Source organism: Saccopteryx leptura, chromosome 13 (genome assembly GCF_036850995.1).
Source record: "Saccopteryx leptura isolate mSacLep1 chromosome 13, mSacLep1_pri_phased_curated, whole genome shotgun sequence".
In the NCBI taxonomy this organism is placed as follows: domain Eukaryota; kingdom Metazoa; phylum Chordata; class Mammalia; order Chiroptera; family Emballonuridae; genus Saccopteryx; species Saccopteryx leptura.
In genome coordinates this window covers 39,914,005-39,935,651 of record NC_089515.1, presented here as the reverse complement: position 1 = coordinate 39,935,651, position 21,647 = coordinate 39,914,005, and the positions used below count along the sequence as shown (strand labels likewise).

The window sequence follows — 21,647 nt, the reverse complement described above, 5'->3', positions numbered from 1 at the left end:
GGCTCCTTGGCCTCTGCCCCAGGCGCTAGAGTGGCTCTGGTCGCGGCAGAGCGACGCCCCGGAGGGGCAGAGCATCGCCCCCTGGTGGGCAGAGCATCGCCCCTGGTGGGCGTGCCGGGTGGATCCCGGTCAGGCGCATGCGGGAGTCTGTCTGACTGTCTCCCCGTTTCCAGCTTCAGAAAAATACAAAAAACAAAAAAACAACTGCTTGCACTTTTAAGTTCACAGGTACGGCAAGCACACTGTAGTTTCACAAACTTAACAAGGGTTGACCGATGGAAGACAGGCTAAGGGGCCTGCCTAACCTTAGTTCTTGCTGAAATGGTGGCCAGATTTGTGAATGTGACCCAGCCTCCCTGGCCCCCGCTGACTGTCCCAAGCAAGCATCTGGCCCACGCCATGTGCGTCTTCCCCATGAATTTGGATTTGCAAAAAACAGAGCCCGAGCCGAACACGCACATCGCTCTGAGGCTGGGCTGCCATTTGTTTTAGGAGATGCAGGTGGAAGCAAAGTGAGCCGGTCCCCCAGCAAAGAATGAATTAGAGGGGAAGGTGATAGCCACGGGTTCCAATGGAAGGAATTCCGTTAGGTGGCTTCCTCACATCCTGATTCCTGGGTTCCGTCCCTGAAGGGGTGCACAGGCCAAAATGATATTAAACATCCACACATCGTCCAGTGAATTCCATGTGTCTTGAGCTAATCTGAGTGGGCGTGACTAACAACGATGGCCCCTGGCCGAGACAGCCTTGTGTCTGGATGGTGCCTTGTGGTCGGCCAAGGAGTCTCACTGACGTCCATTCTCTACCCCTTTGAGCTAGACAGGTCAGGATGACCATTTCTCTTATCTCTATGAATGGAGAAAACTGGGACGTAGCAAGTCTGTAGTCACCAGCCCAGACTCACAACTGGAACATGACAGAGCCAAGGCCGTGTCCAGAGTAACAAGTATCTTGTTATGTGCTACTGCTTTCTAGTAATCTGGTAGCACACTGACTACTTATAGTAAATGGTTTCCTTTACTTATGTCAACACTAAGCCTGTGGGTCTAGTTCAGCTGGGTCCCATGCCCTGGGTCAGTCTAAGGATTCTTGTATGTTAAATATACTGCTCACAAAAATTAGAGGATATTTCAAAATGAAAATATAGCGATTAAAAAAAAGTATTTTTTTAATTAAACAAGAACCGAAAAAAAGCAAATGACAAGTCAAAGAAAGTTGTTCAATTATGCAAATGAGATGCAAAACCAACTTTTATTTCATTAGTGAAAATGCACTATACAAAAGGCTGAAAGTACTGGAGCATCTGCACCTTCCCTGCTCCCCTCATTTTCGTGAGCAGTGTAGTTTAGAAGAGGTTTAGGAAGTTTGAATGCCAGACATTCTCCTGCTTCCCTTTCCTCAAGAAACATTTCTTGATATCAGTTAAATTCAAGACAACACTTATTTCTCAAATACACTTTATTGGCTTGGCCTGAGTTAAATGCGTGAAGAGCACAAAAGAAGAATATAGTCCACTCTGGTTACATAGCCAGCCTGGTGGGGTAGGAGAGAGAGGGGTGGGAGAAGGGAAGGGTGCAATGGGGAAAGGGGGTCAACCATTTGGTGACGGTGGACACTAGACTCCTGGTGGTGAGCATACTGTAGTGTATACAGATATCAAATTATATATAATGCCGTATACTGTACCTGAAATGTATCTAATGTTATAGACCAATGTTCCCCCAATTAAAAAAAAAGAATAAGGTGTATAAACCCTTCCTCATGTGTGATTTTCCCCTTCACGCATTTTGCAGTGGGCCGACAGGTGGCTAGGAGCAGGTCGGCCCAGTTCAAGTCTGTGTGCTTCCTCTGTGGCCCTTAGGAAAATAATTGCTCTTCCCCCTCAGCCCCAGTCCCCTCATTTGCAAAAGAAAAATAACCACACCTCACGTGCCTCCGAGGGTCGGGTGAGGACTGTATAGAAAAGCACTTCAAACTCTGAAGGTGTTTACAGGAGGCATTATACATTCTTCCTATGAATTCAGAAATTATTAAATACTTACCAAATTAGATCATAAATGGGAAATGGCCGAAAAAGGTAGTATAAATGGAAGGTATGAGATACACAAAACCTGTTGTCAATTAGACAAATATTCAAAATTTCCACAGAGGGTACCAAGAGACCATTAGCTTTATAGTACATATTACAATATTGTAACTGAAAACATGAACATATTTTATTAGATTATATATTTTTATTACAGAACTTACATGATTGCTGCACGTCTTGTATCGAATATTCTGCCCTTCACAATTCCTAGAGGGAAAAAGAGAGGGAAAAAAAAGAAAACAATGATTTCATGGAAGTGGCAAGCAATGAGGAAAGAATCCAAAACTGGTAAAACTTTTATTGGTGTACATTACCTCTCAAAAATTCAAAGTTTAAATTCTAAGAAATAACTTCCATGGGCCAGGAGACGACAAAGCCTCATGGCAGAGTTACTTTACACAGAGAGTGAATTCTTTAGTTGCATTAGTGTAATAATATTGCTTACATGCAGTCCCTACCCAGGGGATCCACATAACCACTGAAATGAATGTATTTTGTGTGTGTGTGTGTGTGTGTGATATATGCACATACATTTTTTTTTTCTGTGAAAAAGAAGAAAGAGCATTTGTGTGGCACATTCCAACAGGAGAATTTCTCTTCCTCCCTCACCAAAGTAACTAACCCAAGTTGGCTGGTGACTTTGTGACCTTCTCCCATCAATACAGCTATCAGTCCTTCTATAATAGGACTTTTTCATGCATAAGTTTTCCACTCTCGGTTGGCTACATATTATTCAATGGTTTGTTTTTTTTTCAGCAGGGCACATGGATGGCATATTATTAATGCTTTGTATTTCATAAAGCAAAGGCAACACAGCACATGATGCATAGCTTTTTTCATGATCCTTTTTCCTCAAAACTGTAGACATGCTTCAGTGGCCTTTGACTTGTAGACTTGCAGAGGAGAAGCCTGATTTTTATACTTTTGTACATGTGTTTCATCTTTCTGCCTGAAAGCTTATAGGTTGTGTGTGTGTGTTAGTATCTGAAGTGAAAATCATAGGCCCTAGCCAATTGGCTCAGTGGTAGAGCGTCGACCCAGCATGTGAAAGTCCTGGGTTCAATATCCAGTCGGGGCACACAGAAGCAACCATCTGCTTCTCCACACCTCCTCTCTCCTTCTCCCCTTCTCTCTGTCTCTCTCTCTTCCCCTCCCGCAGCCATGGCTCGACTGATTCAGCGCCTCACCCCAGGCACTGAGGATGTCTCCATAGAGCTTCTACCTCAGGCACTATAAAGAGCTCAGTTGCCAGCATGGCCCTAGATGGGCAAAGCATCAGCCCCAGACAGTGTTGCTGGGTGGATTTGGTCAGGACACATGTGAGAGTCTGTCTCTCTATCTCCCCTCCTCTCATTTGGAAAAGAAGAAAAAATTTTTTAAAAACAAAACTGTAATCAGGTGTGTGTATCTGATTGTGTGTTTCTTTTCATCAAGTTTGAAAACGGTGAGCCCTTCGACTGGAACACTCAAAGCTGTTATAAGCAGCACCATAAATTATTCTCAGAATAAAATTCTGGTTGCAGCTCTTATTCCAAAAATGCCTGCAATTCTTGCATTAGAATTCACTCCCTCTGCTTCTTCTTTTTTTTTGTATTTTTCTGAAGCTGGAAACGGGGAGAGACAGTCAGACAGACTCCCGCATGCGCCCGACCGGGATCCACCCAGCACGCCCACCAGGGGCGACGCTCTGCCCACCAGGGGGCGATGCTCTGCCCCTCCGGGGCATCGCTCTTTTGCGACCAGAGCCACTCTAGCGCCTGGGGCAGAGGCCAAGGAGCCATCCCCAGCGCCCGGGCCATCTTTGCTCCAATGGAGCCTTGGCTGCAGGAGGGGAAGAGAGAGACAGAGAGGAAGGAGGGGGGGGGGTGGGGAAGCAAATGGGCGCTTCTCCTATGTGCCCTGGTGGGGAATCGAACCCGGGTCCCCCGCACACCAGGCCGACGCTCTACCGCTGAGCAAACCGGCCAGGGCCTCCCTCTGCTTCTTAATCTCTGGTTTTCTCTCAGACACATCTCATTGCTACAACTCCGTTAGTGCTCGTAAGAAATCTCTACAGATATCATCCTCCACATGACTCATTTGCTTTCTTATAGTGCAGGGGTCGGGAACCTATGGCTCACGAGCCAGATGTGGCTCTTTTGATGGCTGCACCTGGCTCACAAACAAATCTTTAATAAAAAAAAATAATAACGTTAAAAATATAAAACATTCTCATGTATTACAATCCATTCATTTCCTACCGCTCATGTTCATGGTTGCGGGTGGCTGGAGCCAATCACAGCTGTCCTCCAGGACAACACCCATTTTTATTGGATAATGCTTAACGTACATGGGTCGTTGTGAGGTCAGGAAGTAAACTTCCCTCTTTTTAATGAAGTAGTCAGCTAGCTAATTGCAGAAACCCTTCTGACAAAGAAGATGGCTAAAAGAAAAAAGATGAGGAGTATCATACTTTTCAGCAAGAATGGACAGAGGAATTCGCCTTTATGGAGAGAGCAGGTTCTGCAGTGTGTCTAATAGGCAATGATAAAATTGCATCGATGAAATGGTCAAATATAAAGCGGCACTTCAACACCCGCCATACTACATTTGCATCAAAATATCCAGCAGGGGACAGCAGGAAGAAAGCATGTCAAGAGCTACTGTGCAGAGTGCAAGCTAGTCAGCAGCAACTCCATGTTTGGACCCAACAAGGTGACTGGAATTTGGCTAGCTTTGCTGGTGCTTTAGCAATTGTGAGAAATAGAAAGCCATTCACAGATGAGGAGTATGCCAAAACATTCATGCTTGATGTTGCCAATGAACTTTTTGACGACTTTTCGGAAAAAGACAAGATAATCAAACGAATAAAAGACATGCCTCTGTCGGCAAGAACTGTTCTCGATTGTACCATCATGATGGCAAATCAAACTGAGGCAACACAAGTGAAGGACATAAATGCAGCGCCATTCTTTTCTCTCGCTTTGGATGAGTCAACAGACATAAGCCATTTATCCCAGTTCAGCATGATTGCAAGGTATGCTGTTGGTGACACACTACGTGAGGAAAGTCTTGCTGTTTTGCCTATGAAAGAGACAACAAGAGGGGAGGATTTATTCAAGTCTTTCACTGAGTTTGCTAAAGAAAAAAAAAATCTACCGATGGATAAACTTATTTCGGTGTGTACTGATGGTGCTCCATGCATGGCAGCTCAATGTGAAAAACAGAGGATTTGTAGCACTTCGTGAACATGAAAAGAGACTCATCCTAAGTTTTCACTGCATCCTACATCAGGAAGCGCTTTGTGCTCAGATATGTGGCGAGCACCTTGGTGAGGTGATGTCACTGGTCATTCAGGTGGTCAACTTTATTGTTGCCTGAGCTTTAAATGATCACCAGTTTAAAATACTGCTGGATGAAGTTGGGAATAATTATCCTGGTCTGCTTCTGCACAGCAATGTGTGTTGGTTGTCAAGAGGGAAGGTGCTCAGCTGTTTTGCGGCTTGTCTGAGCAAAATCCGGACTTTTCTTGAAATGAAAAACGTCGAGCATCCTGAGATAGCTAACACTGAGTGGCTCCTGAAGTTCTACTATCTCGTGGACATGACTGAACATCTGAACCAGCTCAATGTGAAAATGCAAGGCATTGGAAATACAGTCTTATCCCTTCAACAAGCAGTGTTTGCATTTGAAAACAAGCTGGAACTCTTCATCGCCGACATTGAAACAGGTTGTTTACTACGGTGGTCCCCAACCTTTTTTGGGCCACGGACCAGTTTAATGTCAGAAAATATTTTCACGGACCGGCCTTTAGGGTGGGACGGCTAAATGTATCACGTGACCGAGACAAGCGTCAAGAGTGAGTCTTAGACGGATGTAACAGAGGAAATCTGGTCATTTTAAAAAAATAAACCATCGTTCAGACTTAAATATAAATAAAATGTAAATAATGTAAGTTATTTATTCTTTCTCTGTGGATCGGTACCAAATGGCCCATGGACTGGTACCGGTCCGTGGCCCAGGGGTTGGGAACCACTGGTTTACTACACTTTGAAAAACTGGGAGAGTATAAAGATGCATGCACAGCAAGTGACCCTGCTCAACATCTTGATCTCCAGCAGCTAGCAGGCTTCACATCTAATCTCCTGCAGTCATTCAAAGCACACTTTGGAGAATTTCATTAAGTGCACTCGTCTTTTTAAGTTCATCACCCGTCCACACAAGTGTGCAGTGTACAGCGCCGACCTGAGTTACATCCTCAGTGTCTCCGTCAGAGATTTTGAGCTACAAGCTGCTGACCTGAAGGCCTCAGACATGTGGGTGAATAAGTTCAAGTCACTGAATGAAGATTTGAAAAGACTTGCATGACAGCAAGCAGAGTTGGCGAGCAAACCCAAGTGGGGAGAAATGAAAAAATTTCAACCCGCGGACCAGCTGATTGTCAAAACCTGGAATGCACTTCCTGTCACATACTACACACTGCAGTATGTGAGTATTGCTGTACTGACAATGTTTGGCTCTACGTATGCATGTGAGCAGTCTTTCTCACATATAAAGAACGTTAAGACCAGCCTACGATCATGTTTAACGGATGGAAGTCTCAATGCCTGCAAGAAGCTTAACCTCACCACGTATCAACCAGGACTACAAAGCCATCAGCAAATCCATGCAGCACCAGAAGTCGCATTAATGGTAAGAAGTACTTTATTCATCATTGGTTAGCAACAGCATAACAATGTTATTAAAAGGAATTCAGAGACTTATTGTACTTTAAAGGTGTTGGTCTTACATAAAATGCACACATTTACTTGTATTTAGTGTTAAACATATTGTATGGCTCTCATGAAATTACATTTTAAAATATATGGCGTTCATGGCTCAGCCAAAAAGGTTCCCGACCCCTGTTATAATGGTTACTTTGTATTTTATTGGCCAACACACATTTTCAATCCTTCTCACTCTTGCCTTCTTTCTTAACAACTCAGGCCATCCTCACCCCACTTGCTGTTCCACCTACAATGTGTACCCTAGTCTCCTTCCATCTTCTGTCTTAGATGACATATGGGGGAAGAAGTCCTGGAGCACAAAGAACAGCATTCAGCTGCCCCCAAAAGCACCACCTAAGTGACAGTGTAAGTTCTGAAGCAGAACTCAGACAAGGTACCCAATCACTTACTCCTATTTATTGAGTTCCTTTGGCTTGTAGTTTGGAACATCTTCCTAGATGATTGTAATAGTTTGGCCCAGTCTTAGCATTCTGTAACTGTGCATTTCCAGCTCTATGACTTGTCATAGGTATAGGACTTTGAAACTTATTAAACACTCGATGAGGCGACATCCAATTTTAACTGTTCAAAAAGCACCAAGCCAGGAGGCTGGCAAGCTAACTGTATTTAGGGTGGAGAAATCTTTCTCTCTGTCAAAGGGAAGTGACTCCACTCTCTTGGGAAACAACACAAGGTCGTTTACTTACATGACTTACTTCATTGTGCTTTCTACGTGTGGACAGGAGAAGAAAATAAATTACAGGAAAAATGAGAGGCCAATTTAAAGTGCTCGTTCGTTTTGGAAAAGCCCCAGCTGAGGAAGCAGCTAATAGATTCGGGGAGTGATAACCAGGAGCTTTTCGTACTGTGCTGACTTAGAACCCTAAAAAGCTTTTGATTCTCATTTCAAGGGGGGTAGGCAAATTGCAGAGGCACCGCGCAAGAGAATATTTGAATTGATGTCAATACTAGAAACACAAAAACTGTTGAAACTGACAAAGAGTGAGGCATTTCCTTTAAAATAAAAGTGTATGAGAACTTCAGAAATGATTTTTCCGACAGATTCGTTGTCACTGCTTAATTTTAGCTCTTTGAGTGAAAAGCAAAACTACTTGTGTAAAGTGAAATTTTAAACGTCAAGAAAACAAGATGCCCATTGAAGTTGGCTTATGCTTGTGTCTCAGCCCTGCTGTGTAGACCAGGGTCGCAGTCTACACCCCACTGTCCTAATTGGGAGGCAGTCACTTGCATCTCGAGTGTTGAGCCTGAAAATCTAAACCTAAGACGTATTATCTCCACTATAAACGCCACTACCGCTGCAGCAAAGTGACATATATGGAAAGAGATCCTTTTATTTCATGAATTCTCACAATATAGTGTCACTTGGACTCATTTCTTCTACAACGACTTCTTATGGTGACCCTAGTATGGATCAGGATGTGGTTATAAAGATGCGGGGAGACTCTCTCTTGATTCGCTTAACAAGTTAGTAGGAAGGTTTCTTTTTTGTTGTTTTTTTGTTTCTTGTTTGTTTGTTTGGGAGTTTATTTTGAGAGAGAGAGGGAGGGAAAGAAGGACAGGAACATGGAGCTGCTCCTGTATGTGCCCTGACCGGGGAATCAAACTGGCAACCTCTGTGCACCAGGACGATGCTCCAGCTAACTGAGCTGTCTGCTGGCCAGGGCTATAGACAGAGAGAGGAAGGGGAAGGGAAGCACTCATTTGTTAGTCTACTCAGTCGTGCGTTCATTGGTTGTTTCTTGTGTGTACCTTGACCAGGGATCGAACTTACTACCTTCTCATTTTGGGACCACACTCTTAACTGACAAAGCTAACTGGCCAGGGCCAGTAGGAAGGTTTTGTTTTGTTTTTTTATTTGTTTGTTTGTTTTGTATTTTTCCAAAGTTAGAAGCAGGGAAGCAGTCAGACAGACTCCTGCATGCACCTAACTGAGATCCATCCACCCAGCATGTCCACCAGGGGGCGATGCTCTGCCCATCTGGGGCATTGCTCTGTGGTGGCTGGAACCATTCTAGAGCCTGAGGCAGAGGCCACAGAGCCGTCCTCAGCACCTGGGCCAACTTTGCTCCAATAGAGCCTTGGCTGCGGGAGGGGAGAGAGAGATAGAGAGGAAGAAGAGGGGGAAGGGTGGAGAAGCAGATGGGCACTTCTTCTGTGTGCCCTGACCAGGAATTGAACCCAGGACTTCCATATGCCGGGCCAATGCTCTACTGCTGAGCCAACCAGCCAAGACCAGGAAGGTTTTTTTTAACCCAACCACATGCTTGGCATTTTGAGCATTTCACTTCACTCTATCAAACCTAACACATACTCAGCCCACTGACTGGACTTTATCAATATCACATGCGTGGGTTACAGTTTTGTGTGAAAATGAATGACCACTTTATGAAACAAGCATAAAATTAAATGCAAGTTATTTTAAAGTTAAGGGCACTGGAGGCCTAATTCCCTGAGCAGGAACATGCCAGCTTATTCAGAGGCTAATTCCTCTGGCTGAAATCAACAAAGCTACAGCAAGAATACTTCCAGGTTTTTGAGTTCATTCTAATTATTATACACAAGAGCTAATAATTATCAAGAGTGTATGAAAAGTCAAGAACATCATTTCCCAATTATGTATTTTCTATCCTTAAAACATTCAACATACCCACCCTGAAACTGAAGATTTTTGAAGCCATAAATTTACGAATATATAAAAAACATATGTTGATTCCACATGAGGACACTTTAAAAACATTAATAAAATATTTTTGGAGTTTATAACACTATAATTTATTACATTCACTTGATGATATATTGACTCAAAAGCTAATGTCTTAAAAACTGAGAAGAATGCGTTTTAAAGAATAAAAATATATTAATTTAAAAAAAAATAGTTAACTTAAATCATGTTTCCCATAGTTGGCACTTGACTAGACTATCAACTTACAAATTCCTACAAGAGAAAGAGACATTCTGGTTGGTATATGGTTTGCAGTGCAAAAGAACTGACAGTATTTAAATGTGATCGAACTCTAAAATAACTTTATCCACAGAGAAATAAATAAGCAAAATAGCTACATTCATCCCCTTCCCTGAATCACAAATTTCAAGGCGCACACTGGTATAAAGAGAAGGCACCGAGACCCTTCTGATGCCCTGGGACAACTTTCTGTTTGCCGTGTATGTAACCACCTCCATTTTCCCCTTCCGAGAAAAATCAACCAGAAGAACTCAATTATCTGTGAAGATTTAATAAGTCCTTTAGGCTGCTTATGCATAAAGAGATCTGATAAGCCTTCCAAAGAAAGTAGGTTTCCTTCTTCATAATCTGGAATACTTCCAAAATCATGTTGAAAGTTCTTACCGTGGGAATGGGTGTATTAGGTTTGGGGCTGCCCTAAGAGGTAGAAAGCAGGAATGAGTGAATTAATCACAAACCTGCTGCCCTTAATTCAAACTCATCTCATTTAATATTTATGCAGAGAAATAACGTTACTGTTTCTGTTTCTTCCCAAAGACACAGAATGAATGGGTGTGCCACAGGCCTGGCCCCATGCCAAGAAGCAAGCCAGGATCAAGATACAGTGGGATTGAGATTACGAGACTAATATATGAATTTTTTAAGATAGAAGCTGCGACTTGGTGCATATTTTTGTTTGAGATCCAAGCGAAATGCCGAGATACGAGTCGTGATTTGGGAAGCTGCCACTAGTTGGTGCACGGGTACGGTATCGGCAGTTTAAAATACGAGTTGACTGACTGACGAGCTCGCTTACAGAACGAATTAAATTCGTATCTCAAGGTACCACTGTATATACATATAAAGACATGAATCACCACACACTTATCATACTGTAAATACCACAGAACATACTCTTCTCTCATTTAATCTTTAAAAAAATATATTCGGGGCCCTGGCTAGTTGTCTCAGGGGTGGAGCATTGGCCCAGTGTGTGGATGTCCTGGATTCGATTCCCAGTAAGGGCACACAGGAGAAGCGACTATACGCTTCTTCTCCCCCTTACCTTTTCTCTCACATTCTCTCTTCCTCTCCTGCAGCCATGGCTCAGTTGGTTTGAGCACGAAGGCTCAAACCAGGAGCTGAGGCACTAAAAACAGCTCTGCCTCAGGCACTAAAAATTAGTTGAGAGCATGGCCCCAGATGGGAAAATCATCAGCCTCAGGCAGGAGTTGCCAGGTGGATCCTGGTCTGGGCTTCTCATGTGAGAGAGTCTGTCTCTCTATTTCCCTCCTCTCACTTGGAAAAGAAAATAAATAAATAAGTAAAATAAATCCATAAATATATTTGGTTTAGGGTGTTGTCTAGTCTCAGATGTTTGTTCAAATTAGATGACCTCTAGAAATGGGCAATTAGGGGATTCTAAGACTTGAAGGCAAATTTCGGAATATAGGTTGAGTTGCATATAAATAGGCTAAAGAACACTACATAGGTGCTAAAAAAAAATGAAACAGTTCAGTGAGTGCTACTTCAGGAATGAGACTCAAAATACCATTGGGTTTTGTTTGTCTGTTTTTCTTCTTGTCCTCCCTTGAGCAGATAGAGCATTGACAATGTATGTCATTTCCAAATATGCCTTTTTGGACATTTTACTAGTATTTTAAATGTAAGACTCTGAGAATCAGATTGTTTAACTTGCCTCCTCCTTCAACATGGCCCCACTCTGGTTTCTCCTTGTCTCTTTCTCCAGGCATGAAAACTGCTTTTTTTTATGTTTTATTTTTATTGATTTTAGACAAAGAGGAAGGGGGTGAGAGAGAGAGCAAGAGAGAGAGGAACATCGACCTGTTCCTGTATGTGCCCTGCCCTGGGACTGAACTGGCAACCTCTGCACTTCGGGAGGATACTCTAACCAAATGAGCTATCCAGCCAGGGCAAGAAAAACTTCTTTTCATTGCTTGTTCCAGCACCTTGACAATTGCATGTTTCTGTCCCACTACTATTCCTTTCACATGACCAATGGCCTCTCCGTACTCAGGTCCCTTGGCACAGATGACTTCCCTGGACAAGAGTTCTCTATTTCCTGAACACAATTTTTAATTATTTATAATTCCATTACATACTTGTTTATTGTTTGTCCCCAGACTATAAGAACTATTAGAGCAGGCTCCAGGTTAGTTTTATTCCCTGTTCTTAAAACTTCTTACCCACATAAGGTATAAAGAGGGTCTGGGGTTGGAGACATACAGTGGAAGGACTTGTGGAGATTTCTTTGGGATATCTGTGCTGTGAACCCACCTCTGACTCCTCCACACCAAGAAAGAGAAGGGACGAGGGCTTCAATCTGCTAACCCCAAACCAAGAGGAAGAAGCTTAAGGAGATCATTATGTGTCTCCCGCAGTGGCTGGCCCCTCGCTCACCCTGAGGAAGGTGAGGGCTGACAGATGAGCCACAGCAGGGCTTGTGTAAACAGAGGAGCTGTGGGATCCAGGACTTTTAGGTTGTTACACAATCCAGGGGTCTCTGGAGAGCCACGTGGACATGGGTCATGTGTGAGAGAGCCCTCAGGGGGTTGTCTCGGGAACTTACCAAGACAGCCACAAGGGGTGAGCAGATCCAGAAGGGAGAAGCTAGGAGCCCACCTAGCCGTCAAGTAACTGAGCAAAGAGCAGTATGGACAAGGGAGAGGTTGTGAAGGGCGCATCTCAGGGGAGTACAGGCAGAAGACTGTGCAGGACAGGGGGTGAGGGGACGGGGGTGTCTCGGAAAAGTCTATCAAAGTGCTCACATTGGAAGGAGCCAGCTTTAAAAACCTGCTGAACCAGAGAGCACTGGCACCTGCTCACTACAATCAAGGCAGAGCACCTCCCCCTATGCCTCCTCTCCTTTTGCCCAAACGTCCCTCCAAAAATGGGCGGAGAAGGTGGAAAGGCTGAGCAACGCCCTTCCGCACTTGCAGCAGCTGACCCCAGCCAGGGAGAGAAGACACAGAGTCACACATACACTCAGATCAGTCACACAGCAAAACTATAGTAATTTTATGACATAAGTCACATACACACACTGAGATTGGTCACTCAGCAAAACTATAGTAATTTCATGACATAAAGTCACACACACACACACACACACACACACACACACACACACTGAGATTGGTCACACAGCAGAACTATAGAATTTTACTAGAGTGAGAGAGATCACCCAGGCAAAATCCAAATAATTATAAAAATTAATAAAGAAATGATCACAGGATGAAAAGCAGTCATTCTTGGTCCTTAATACATTCCTCTAATTCAGCGGTTCTCAACCTGTGGTCGGGGGTCACCTAAAGCCATCGGAAAATACATAATGTATATCAGGTATTTACATTCTGAATCATAACTGTAGCAATATTACAGTTATGAAGTAGCCACCAAAATTATTTTTTGGTTTGGGGTCACCGCAACATGAGGAACTGTATTGCGGGGTCACGGCATTAGAAAGGTTGAGAACCACTGCTCTAATTCCTTTAAACAAATACAAGTATATACTATTTTTAAAAAGCCAAACAAATAAATAACACTCCTTTCCCACCCGCCGAGCCTTACCATTAACTGCAAATTATCCAAACCCCCAGATTTGGAGGCCCCAGAGAGATGCTGACATCTGACCTTCCCCACTCCAGTCTCCATGCTGGACCCAAGTCTTGACAACATTGGACCAGTGACTGAACATGCCAGCCCTTCCCTCCTGCAAGGCCCAACTGTCTAGTTGTCCCGCAAGGCCCCTGTCTCCTATGAGTTGGGAGTCTCTTGTGGACAAGTACGGCCATACATACGCAAATGGTACCATTGCAATTTGGCTAATATTTAGACAGCAGATGGTACACCTCCATCACAGGATCTCCCAAAACCAGTAAGTCGGTTGTCTCTGCTCACCCTCCAGCGCATCCAAAGGCACTGACAGCCCACAGAGAGAGCAGGTGCAGCCAGCCCTTACCTCCCCGTCAGACATCTCCGCAGAGAGTATGATGCCCCTCCCCCGCACGTCCGCGAGCAGTCGCTCCAGTCTCCCCAGGCGTCCCAGTTGCCGTCTTCTTTGTCTTCATCTGCACGAGTGTTTCTGGAGGTCTAGAATATGAATTAAAAAAACACAATAAATTGCAAACAAATGTGTAGGAATATCCCAAACCTTCCCTGGCTTTTCCGGAGTCTTATTCTAAGCTGTTTGCAGAGACAGCTACATTAACATTTTGCTACATGAACAAAGTTGCTACATTAACAAAGACCATGCAAGATCACTTTATATGAAAGATCAAGAGAGCATATGCAAGGACCTTACCGCCTCACAAAGGTTTTGTCCTGATGGCTTCTAAGCTCAATTTTAAATCTGAAATTTTATCAGGCCGAAATTGAAACAAACTTGCTCCACATCAGTAATATTATTATCGTTATGTTTTATAACTTACACAGCAGGGTCCCAGCTGTCACCCTTGCGATTCTGACCTGCCCATCTGCCAGACTGGTGCTAACTCTGAGGAAACTTTTCTGCGTGGAGATTTGTGGAACCTCCTGAGACAGGCTTCATTTCAAGAAAACCAAGTCAATGAAGTGTTAAGGGTCCAAGAAGATAGAAGAGGGTCATTTATGTATAGAGTTCAGTTTCATTTGTTTCCTGGACTTGCCACCATTTGACGGATGTCAGGATACTCCAGAGGAAAGATGAAGGGAGAGTTCCAAGGTAAAAATACATAGACGTAAATATAGACACTGACATACAGAAAAATGTTCCTTACTTAAGGTTACAATCACTTGACTAAGGGACCTGAAATAGAATTGAATAATTGGAGAAACATGCCACGATCCTAAGTGGGTAGACCCAATACTGTGAAACCAGAGGCAGATTAAGGTCAGTTGACCCGGGCACAGAAGAAAATATTGGGTCCCTTAAAAAAAAGAGAGAGAGAAAGGGAAAATAAAAATACATATTAACCATACTTTTGAGCAAATAAAAAATATTATGTACTATTAATGTTAAAATCGCACATACGAAACCAAACTTGGTTGTCATTAGAAAAAAGTGTCAAGTTGGGGTTCTGTGGGGCCCTTCAGAAGTCGGGGCCCAGGGCACACGCCCAATGTACCTGCGTTAAATCTGACTGTGTGAAACATTAATTCTCTCCAAATTAATCTACACTGCTCACAAAAATTAGAGTATATTTTAAAATGAATATGAAGCAATAAAAGGTAAATATGAAGCAATTTTTTTTAATTAAACAAGAACAGAAAAAAAGCAAACGACAAGTCAAAGAAAGTTGTTCAATTATGCAAATGAGATGCAAAACCAACTTTTATTTCATTGGTGAAAATGCACTATACAAAAAGCTGAAAGTACTGGAGTACCTGCACGTTCCCTGATCCCCTAATTCCGTGATGGTGAACCTATTTATAAATACCGTTCACTTTTGCAGTGCTGGTCAACCTGGTCCCTCCCGCTCACTAGTAGGAGTTCCAGCTTTCATGGTGGGCCAATTGTGGTGCCGTTTGGTTGCTCTGATACCGCCCACCATGAAAGCTGGAACTCCTACTAGTGGGCGGAAGGGACCGGGTTGACCAGCACTGCAAAAGTGGGCGGTTTTTATAAAAAGGTGTGCCATCATGGCCTTTTGTGAGCAGTATATATACATTTAGTAACTCCGATCAAAATCCCACAGGGAATGTTTTTGGAACCTAACAGAATGATTCTAAAGTCCATCTGGTGGAGTAAATGCCTACAAGAGCCAAGAAAAAAAAACTGTAAAAGAACGGAAATGAGAGGGAAATTGCCTCAATTAAAAGAGTATAGAATTGGCATATAGAAAGGAGTCAAATGTATTAAATTAAAAAAAAACACAACAAGAGTCCAGAAGCAGACTCAAGTGTAAGGAAGTAGTGTGGGGCCAGAAGTCAATGTGACGAATGGTAAAAAAAAAAAAAAAAAAAAAAAAATCACAGGTAATGTCTTCACAAAATACACCAAAATTAATTCCAGATAGATCAGAACTTTTTATTAAAAATGCCAAGACCAGCCCTAGCTGGACAGCTTTGCTGGTTAGAGCATCGTCCTAAAGTGCAGAGGTTGTCAGTTCGACCCCCGGTCAAGGCACATACAGGAACAGATCGACGTTCCTGTCTCTGTTCCTGTCTCTCTCTCCCCCACCTTCCTCTCTCTCTAAGAATCAATAAATAAAAATATTTAAAAAGTAAATTAAATTAAAGTGCTGAAACCATAAAATGCTAAAAAATTATAGATTAGTAGCCATATAAACCTGATATAGGATAAACTGTCCTGCATATGAAAAGGTAGGAACTATAACAGAAAAGACTGATGGAATTAAGTTAAAATAAAAACACACTTAGGATCTTCTATCTCTTCACCTACAGATGAAGGCATTGGTACATGAATATACAGTATGTGCAAAAATGCAGCGTCAAAGCGCAAATATATATATATAGGCTGGAAGAAAAGACACCCAATCATTTCTAACTAAGAAATAGAGGATGCAGGACTAGGAGTGACTGTTGTTGGAGAAAAGACACAAAAGGAACACCACCTGAGTGGTTTATTTCCCTCAAATATGACAAAAACGTTGAATTTGATGAAGCTGGGTGATGCTATAATGGATGTTCATTTTATCTGAACTTTTATGGTTTTTGAAATTTCTTCCTGTAAAAATGTATTTTGGGGCAGGGCGGGGGGGGGGGTAAAAGGCAATCATGAGAGAACCACATCAGCCTGTGTTGTCTTTAATACAGGTAAACGCGCATGCGTGTCGAGAAAGCAGCGAGGGTGAATGGTTCATTAAAATGATCGCAGCAGCCGACCTCTATGTCGGAGGGCTCAGGGTGATTTTCACTTCTGTTGTTTTTTTGTTGTTGTTTCTCTGTATCTTGTCAAGTTTTCTTTTTTCTTTTAAGCAAATACTTGAATACTGCAATGTAAAACAAGCAAGCAAGCAAGCAAACAGGAACCACGTCCTGTTGACACACAGAAAAGTCCAAGTCAGACGGGAGCGAAGAGGTAAGTTCTCGGTCAGAGAACAGAGTGCGTAAGGAATCCTGACAGACGGCCTGTGACCGAATGAGATCCTACTCAAGTTTCCTTAAGCCCGTTAGGCTATCTTACCTCATCCAACACACCCCCCCCTCAAAAAAAATTAAGAGAGGGATCTGTAAAAGGACCTTCCAATGTGAAATGAAATAATGACTAGAAGCGAGAAGGGGCTTTTCCAATAATTTTCACCCAAGTCTCAGCAGACAGTGGGCTGTGTGGCTTCTTGCCAAGCTACCTATTTATAGTGCAGTGAGCAGCCCCGACTGAAGGTAATATTTCAGTAACAGTCCAGTCAGAGGAAAGGATAAGGACCTGGCAACTTATCAAATCTGTCATCAGGAACCAGGGCTAATTAAGCCCATACTATTTACTGTTCCAATTAGCCCTCTGTTTAGTTCAATTTTCTACGTTAAACGTCACCAGATAGAACTGTGTCCTGCCTCTAACATGATCTACAATAAAGTTTTAATTCATAAAAAAAACCCCACAATAAGTAGTTTAATACCTTCATCTGGACTTTGGGGTGGGTAAGTCCAAATCATTAGGGTAACCGTTTAAAATATACACAGCTGCAATTGATTTTTCATTTTGTCACTCGATACACTGATAGGCTGAATGTGAAAAGTTGGAAAACATCATCATATATATTTTAAAGTGAACATTGAGAGTCCTTTGCAATATTGCTCTAATTTATTTTTACTCTCCTATCTGTTTGGTTTATGGTTTGAGTCAGGTTTCTTTCCATAACTTCTCCACCTTTACTTAACAACAACAACAACAACAAATCTTGATTCTAAAATAACTAACATAGGCATGCTTTCAATGTAGACATTTGGTATTGCTGGTTGGATCAATATGATACTTCCCCCCCCCTAAGAAAACAGAGAGAAAAATGACATCTCAGGAGGGGTCCTCACGTTTCCCTCCTCTCCTTGACCGTGAAGATGGTCAGATTTTGCTTTGAAACCTTATTGCCAGACCTCCTGCCCTTCCCACATATTCTTCTTCTTTTTGTTATTTTAGTGAGAGGAGGGAGGCAGAGACAGACTCCCCCATGCACCCTGACTGGGATCCACCTGGCACACCCACTAGGGGGCAATGCTCTGCCCATTGGAAAAAAAAATCAAGTTATTTTGAAGACACAGACATGTAGCCAGCTAGCTCTGCTTGCAGTGCGGATGGAGGGGAAAAAAAAGACGTGAAAGGCTCCATTGAGACACTGGAGGAACGTGTGGTCAGGCTATCACGGCAGCCAGGGTGTTCGAGATAACACGCGGATGCCGATGGGGAGTGATAAAAGCTCACTCAGCTGCTGCGTGTGACTGGAGTCCTGTCCCTGAGGCACATCCGGGAGGGGATGTGGGCTTTGTCTGGGGTCCTGCAGAAAGAAATTCTGCCCGGGCTCCCCCACAACTTGGACACGTGGTTCTTGAAGCCACAGTTGTTCACACTATGAAATGGGGATGGTATTATCCCTTTAGGGGTTTGTGGAGAAGGTTAGAGTGAACGTGGAGGAGGGTGCTAGCAGGCAGGGCCCACCTGATAGATAAACAGTAGCCACTTTTCTCAGGACTAGCTCTTTGGTCTTCCCTGTCTGGCAGAGTTGCAGAGTGATAGGATGTTGGTTGACTCAGGGCGAGGGGAGCAGGTATGGATCGGCTTCCCGTAACTGCTCACTTAATCCAGCAGTAAAATAACTGGAATTTAAGTAGTTCCTTAAGATAGCTTATGGAGCTGTTAGAAAGCGGAGAACTGGGAACAGCGGTTCATGACTGACGTGCAAGTTGCCTTTTCAGGGTTACCATCAGGCCAGGCATGGAGCTGATACCTGTCACTCTGTTTTACTGTCACTTGATTTTAGAGCTGAGGCTGGCTCACATGGGGGGTGAACACTTCTGATAGGAAACTCACCACAAGCGCAATGCCTAAGAATATAGACCCCCCTGTCCCGTCCCACACCCTCTTCTGCCTTCCTGACATTGGAGATCAGTATTATTCCATATTTTTATTGTAACATTAGACTATGTCCAGCAGTTCCAAGTCGGATTAGTTGGCTGCTTCCTTGGCATGATGGTCTGCTTACTGTTTTGAAGAAGCAGAAGTGCATATTAGTGGGACTCTGTAAGGTTAGGGAGCCGTGTCCAGCCTGTTTCTCAGGAACCTGGGTGGGGCATAGAAGCTGCAAAGCCGGGCAGAGCAGCTCACACTTGGGGCGACAGGATCCAGGTTCAAACAGATCTCAGCAGGCTGGTGTCCTGGGCCAAAACCAACAAGAGGAAATTCAGTAGTGATTAATGTTAAGTCTTGCATAAGTGAAAGCAGGGTTGAGGGGTAGGGGGAAAGCTGACTCTATGGTTGTTTTGGAAAAGACATGTGTTGTGAACAATAAGAGCTTATACTTATTGGGACATTTACTCATTCCATTTATTGAGATGCCATGTGACTTGATTGAGATTTCTGTTTGTTTTTTTCCTCCATCCGTACTGCAAGCAGAGCTAGCTACATGTCTGTTTCTTCAAAATAATTTGATTTTTTTTTTCCAATGAGAGACAGAGAGACAGGAAGGGAGAGAGATGAGAAGCATCATCTCATAGTTGCATCACTTTAGTTGTTCATTGATTGCTTCTCATATTTGCCTTGACCAGGGGGCTCCCACTGAGCCAGTGACCCATTGCTCAAGCCAGCGACCATGGGGTCATGTCTATGATCCCACACTCAAGCCAGTGACCCCACGTTCAAGCCAGATGATCCCACACTCAAGACAGCGACCTTGAGCTTTCAAACCTGGGTCCTCAGTGTCCCAGGCTGTCGCTCTATCCACTGTGCTACCACCTGGTCAGGTCAAAAGGATTCGATTTTATCTAGATTATTTCATGATGAATTGGCATTCTTGACCGACATTCACAGCCCCGGGTGCATTTGTTAGCTCTCTCACCAGAACATATACCAAGAGCTGGTGAAGTTCAAGGCTTGGTGACCTGGGGGATGAGAACGGATCCCTCAAGATCAGGGGTCCCCAAACTTTTTACACAGGGGGCCAGTTCACTGTCCCTCAGACCACTGGAGGGCCGGACTATAAAAAAAAACTATGAACAAATCCCTGTGCACAATGCACTTATCTTATTTTAAAGTAAAAAAACAAAATGGGAACAAATACAATATTTAAAATAAAGAACAAGTAAATTTAAATCAACAAACTGACCCATATTTCAATGGGAACTATGCTCCTCTCACTGACCACCAATGAAAGAGGTGCCCCTTCCGGAAGTGTGGCGGGGGCTGGATAAATGGCCTCAGGGGGGCCGCAGGCCATAGTTTGGGGACCCCTGCTCAAGATGATAAGCCGCAGGCGACAGAGGCCGAGGGGACGCTATGAGGCCAAGTTTGCCCACAGTCACTGACAGCAACAGACACCAGGGACCCAGAGGAAGGAGGCGCTGTAGGGCTTTCCAGGGTGCAGGCCTGCTCTGCTGGAGCGTGGGAGAGCCCCCACCGCTGTGCCCCTCCCAGCTTCTCTGGGGAATGGCATTGAAGTTAGTCTGATTTGGGGCTCATCTCTATAACTGCGATAGAGTTACAACATTTCCTATTTTTTTCATTTTGCCCATCTGCATTTCCCAGTTTCACACAATGAACATGCACTTTATGCAATAAAACACCCAATAAAAGTGTTTGTTTTTTTTTTGTTAAACAGAAAAAGAAGAACACTAAATGAAACCTAAGAAAACATCCAGAGAAGCAGAATGCGCTGTGTGTTGTGTGGTTAAAACTATGAGACGGAACTATCTCAGGAAATCTTATTTTCCTAAGTGACGTTCTAGCTAAAGAATATTTCGGGGAAAAAGAATTTCAGAAAAAGAGATTGTTTACTCATTGTATAAGAGGACTGGTAAATGCCAAGAATATCATAGGAATAAGTGTGTTCACAATCCCATAAAGACTTCAAGGACTTCTGGACTTTCTTGGATGCCCACGCATAAATTAAATCACAAAATATTTTCCTGACAAGTTCCTAAATCTGTGACTTTATAATGAATAGTACAGTTCTCCCAGTCTTGCAAAAAACATCAGTAATTAATCACAGATTTCATGTAGAGGGTCACTTATTGGAAATGCTATATGAACAGCTCCATATTAAAAACAACCCAAAATAAAATCAAGTTCCACCCAAATAGCACTTCCCAGATCAAATAAATGTTCTCTGCAACAGTACCACAAAGGTACCGAGGAGATCCGAAACGACCCAGATTTGGTTAACAGTAAATACATTCTTTCAGGCGAATGCTACCTTTAACAAAAAAAAACTTTAATGAATTAGGTAAGTGACAAAAATGTCACTCAAGCTGTCACACAGACTCGAGAGCTCTGTTCAAACAGGACACACTAAACACCAGGAGTGCCAGGCACTAGTGAGAAAGGCCCTGCACTGCCCCACCCCCCTTTCCAGTCCTTTCTACCCTCTCTGAAAGCTGTGAATGTCACCACTCATTACACAGATGGTGAGTGAGTGACCACTCAGATTCGGCCAATGACCACCCTTTCCCGGCCAATGTGCTCCCGGTTACTTACCACCTTCTTAAGGCCCTTTCAGGGACCCAGAGGAAGGAGGCGCTGTAGGGCTTTCCAGGGCGCAGGCCTGCTCTGCTGGAGCGTGGGAGAGCCCCCACCGCTGTGCCCCTCCCAGCTTCTCAGCCCTATACCTCCAGGTTCCCCATGACCTGCTCTGCCTCCATCTCCAGCTCCATTTTTTGTGGGGCTCACACCACATCCCATCCA

General features: G+C 43.5%; 1 protein-coding gene across 1 annotated transcript in view; it reads right to left on the bottom strand.

Annotated features, from left to right (window-relative positions):
* ADAMTSL3 (ADAMTS like 3) overlaps nucleotides 1–21,647 on the bottom strand; it is a 251,753-nt gene that overhangs the window by 152,011 nt on the left and 78,095 nt on the right. The window contains exons 4-5 of the mRNA XM_066355569.1: nucleotides 13,779–13,909; nucleotides 2,251–2,296 (exon numbers count right to left, since the gene is read on the bottom strand). Of these exons, the coding sequence (XP_066211666.1) occupies nucleotides 2,251–2,296; nucleotides 13,779–13,909 (177 nt within the window). The remainder of the gene's footprint in view (nucleotides 1–2,250; nucleotides 2,297–13,778; nucleotides 13,910–21,647) is intronic.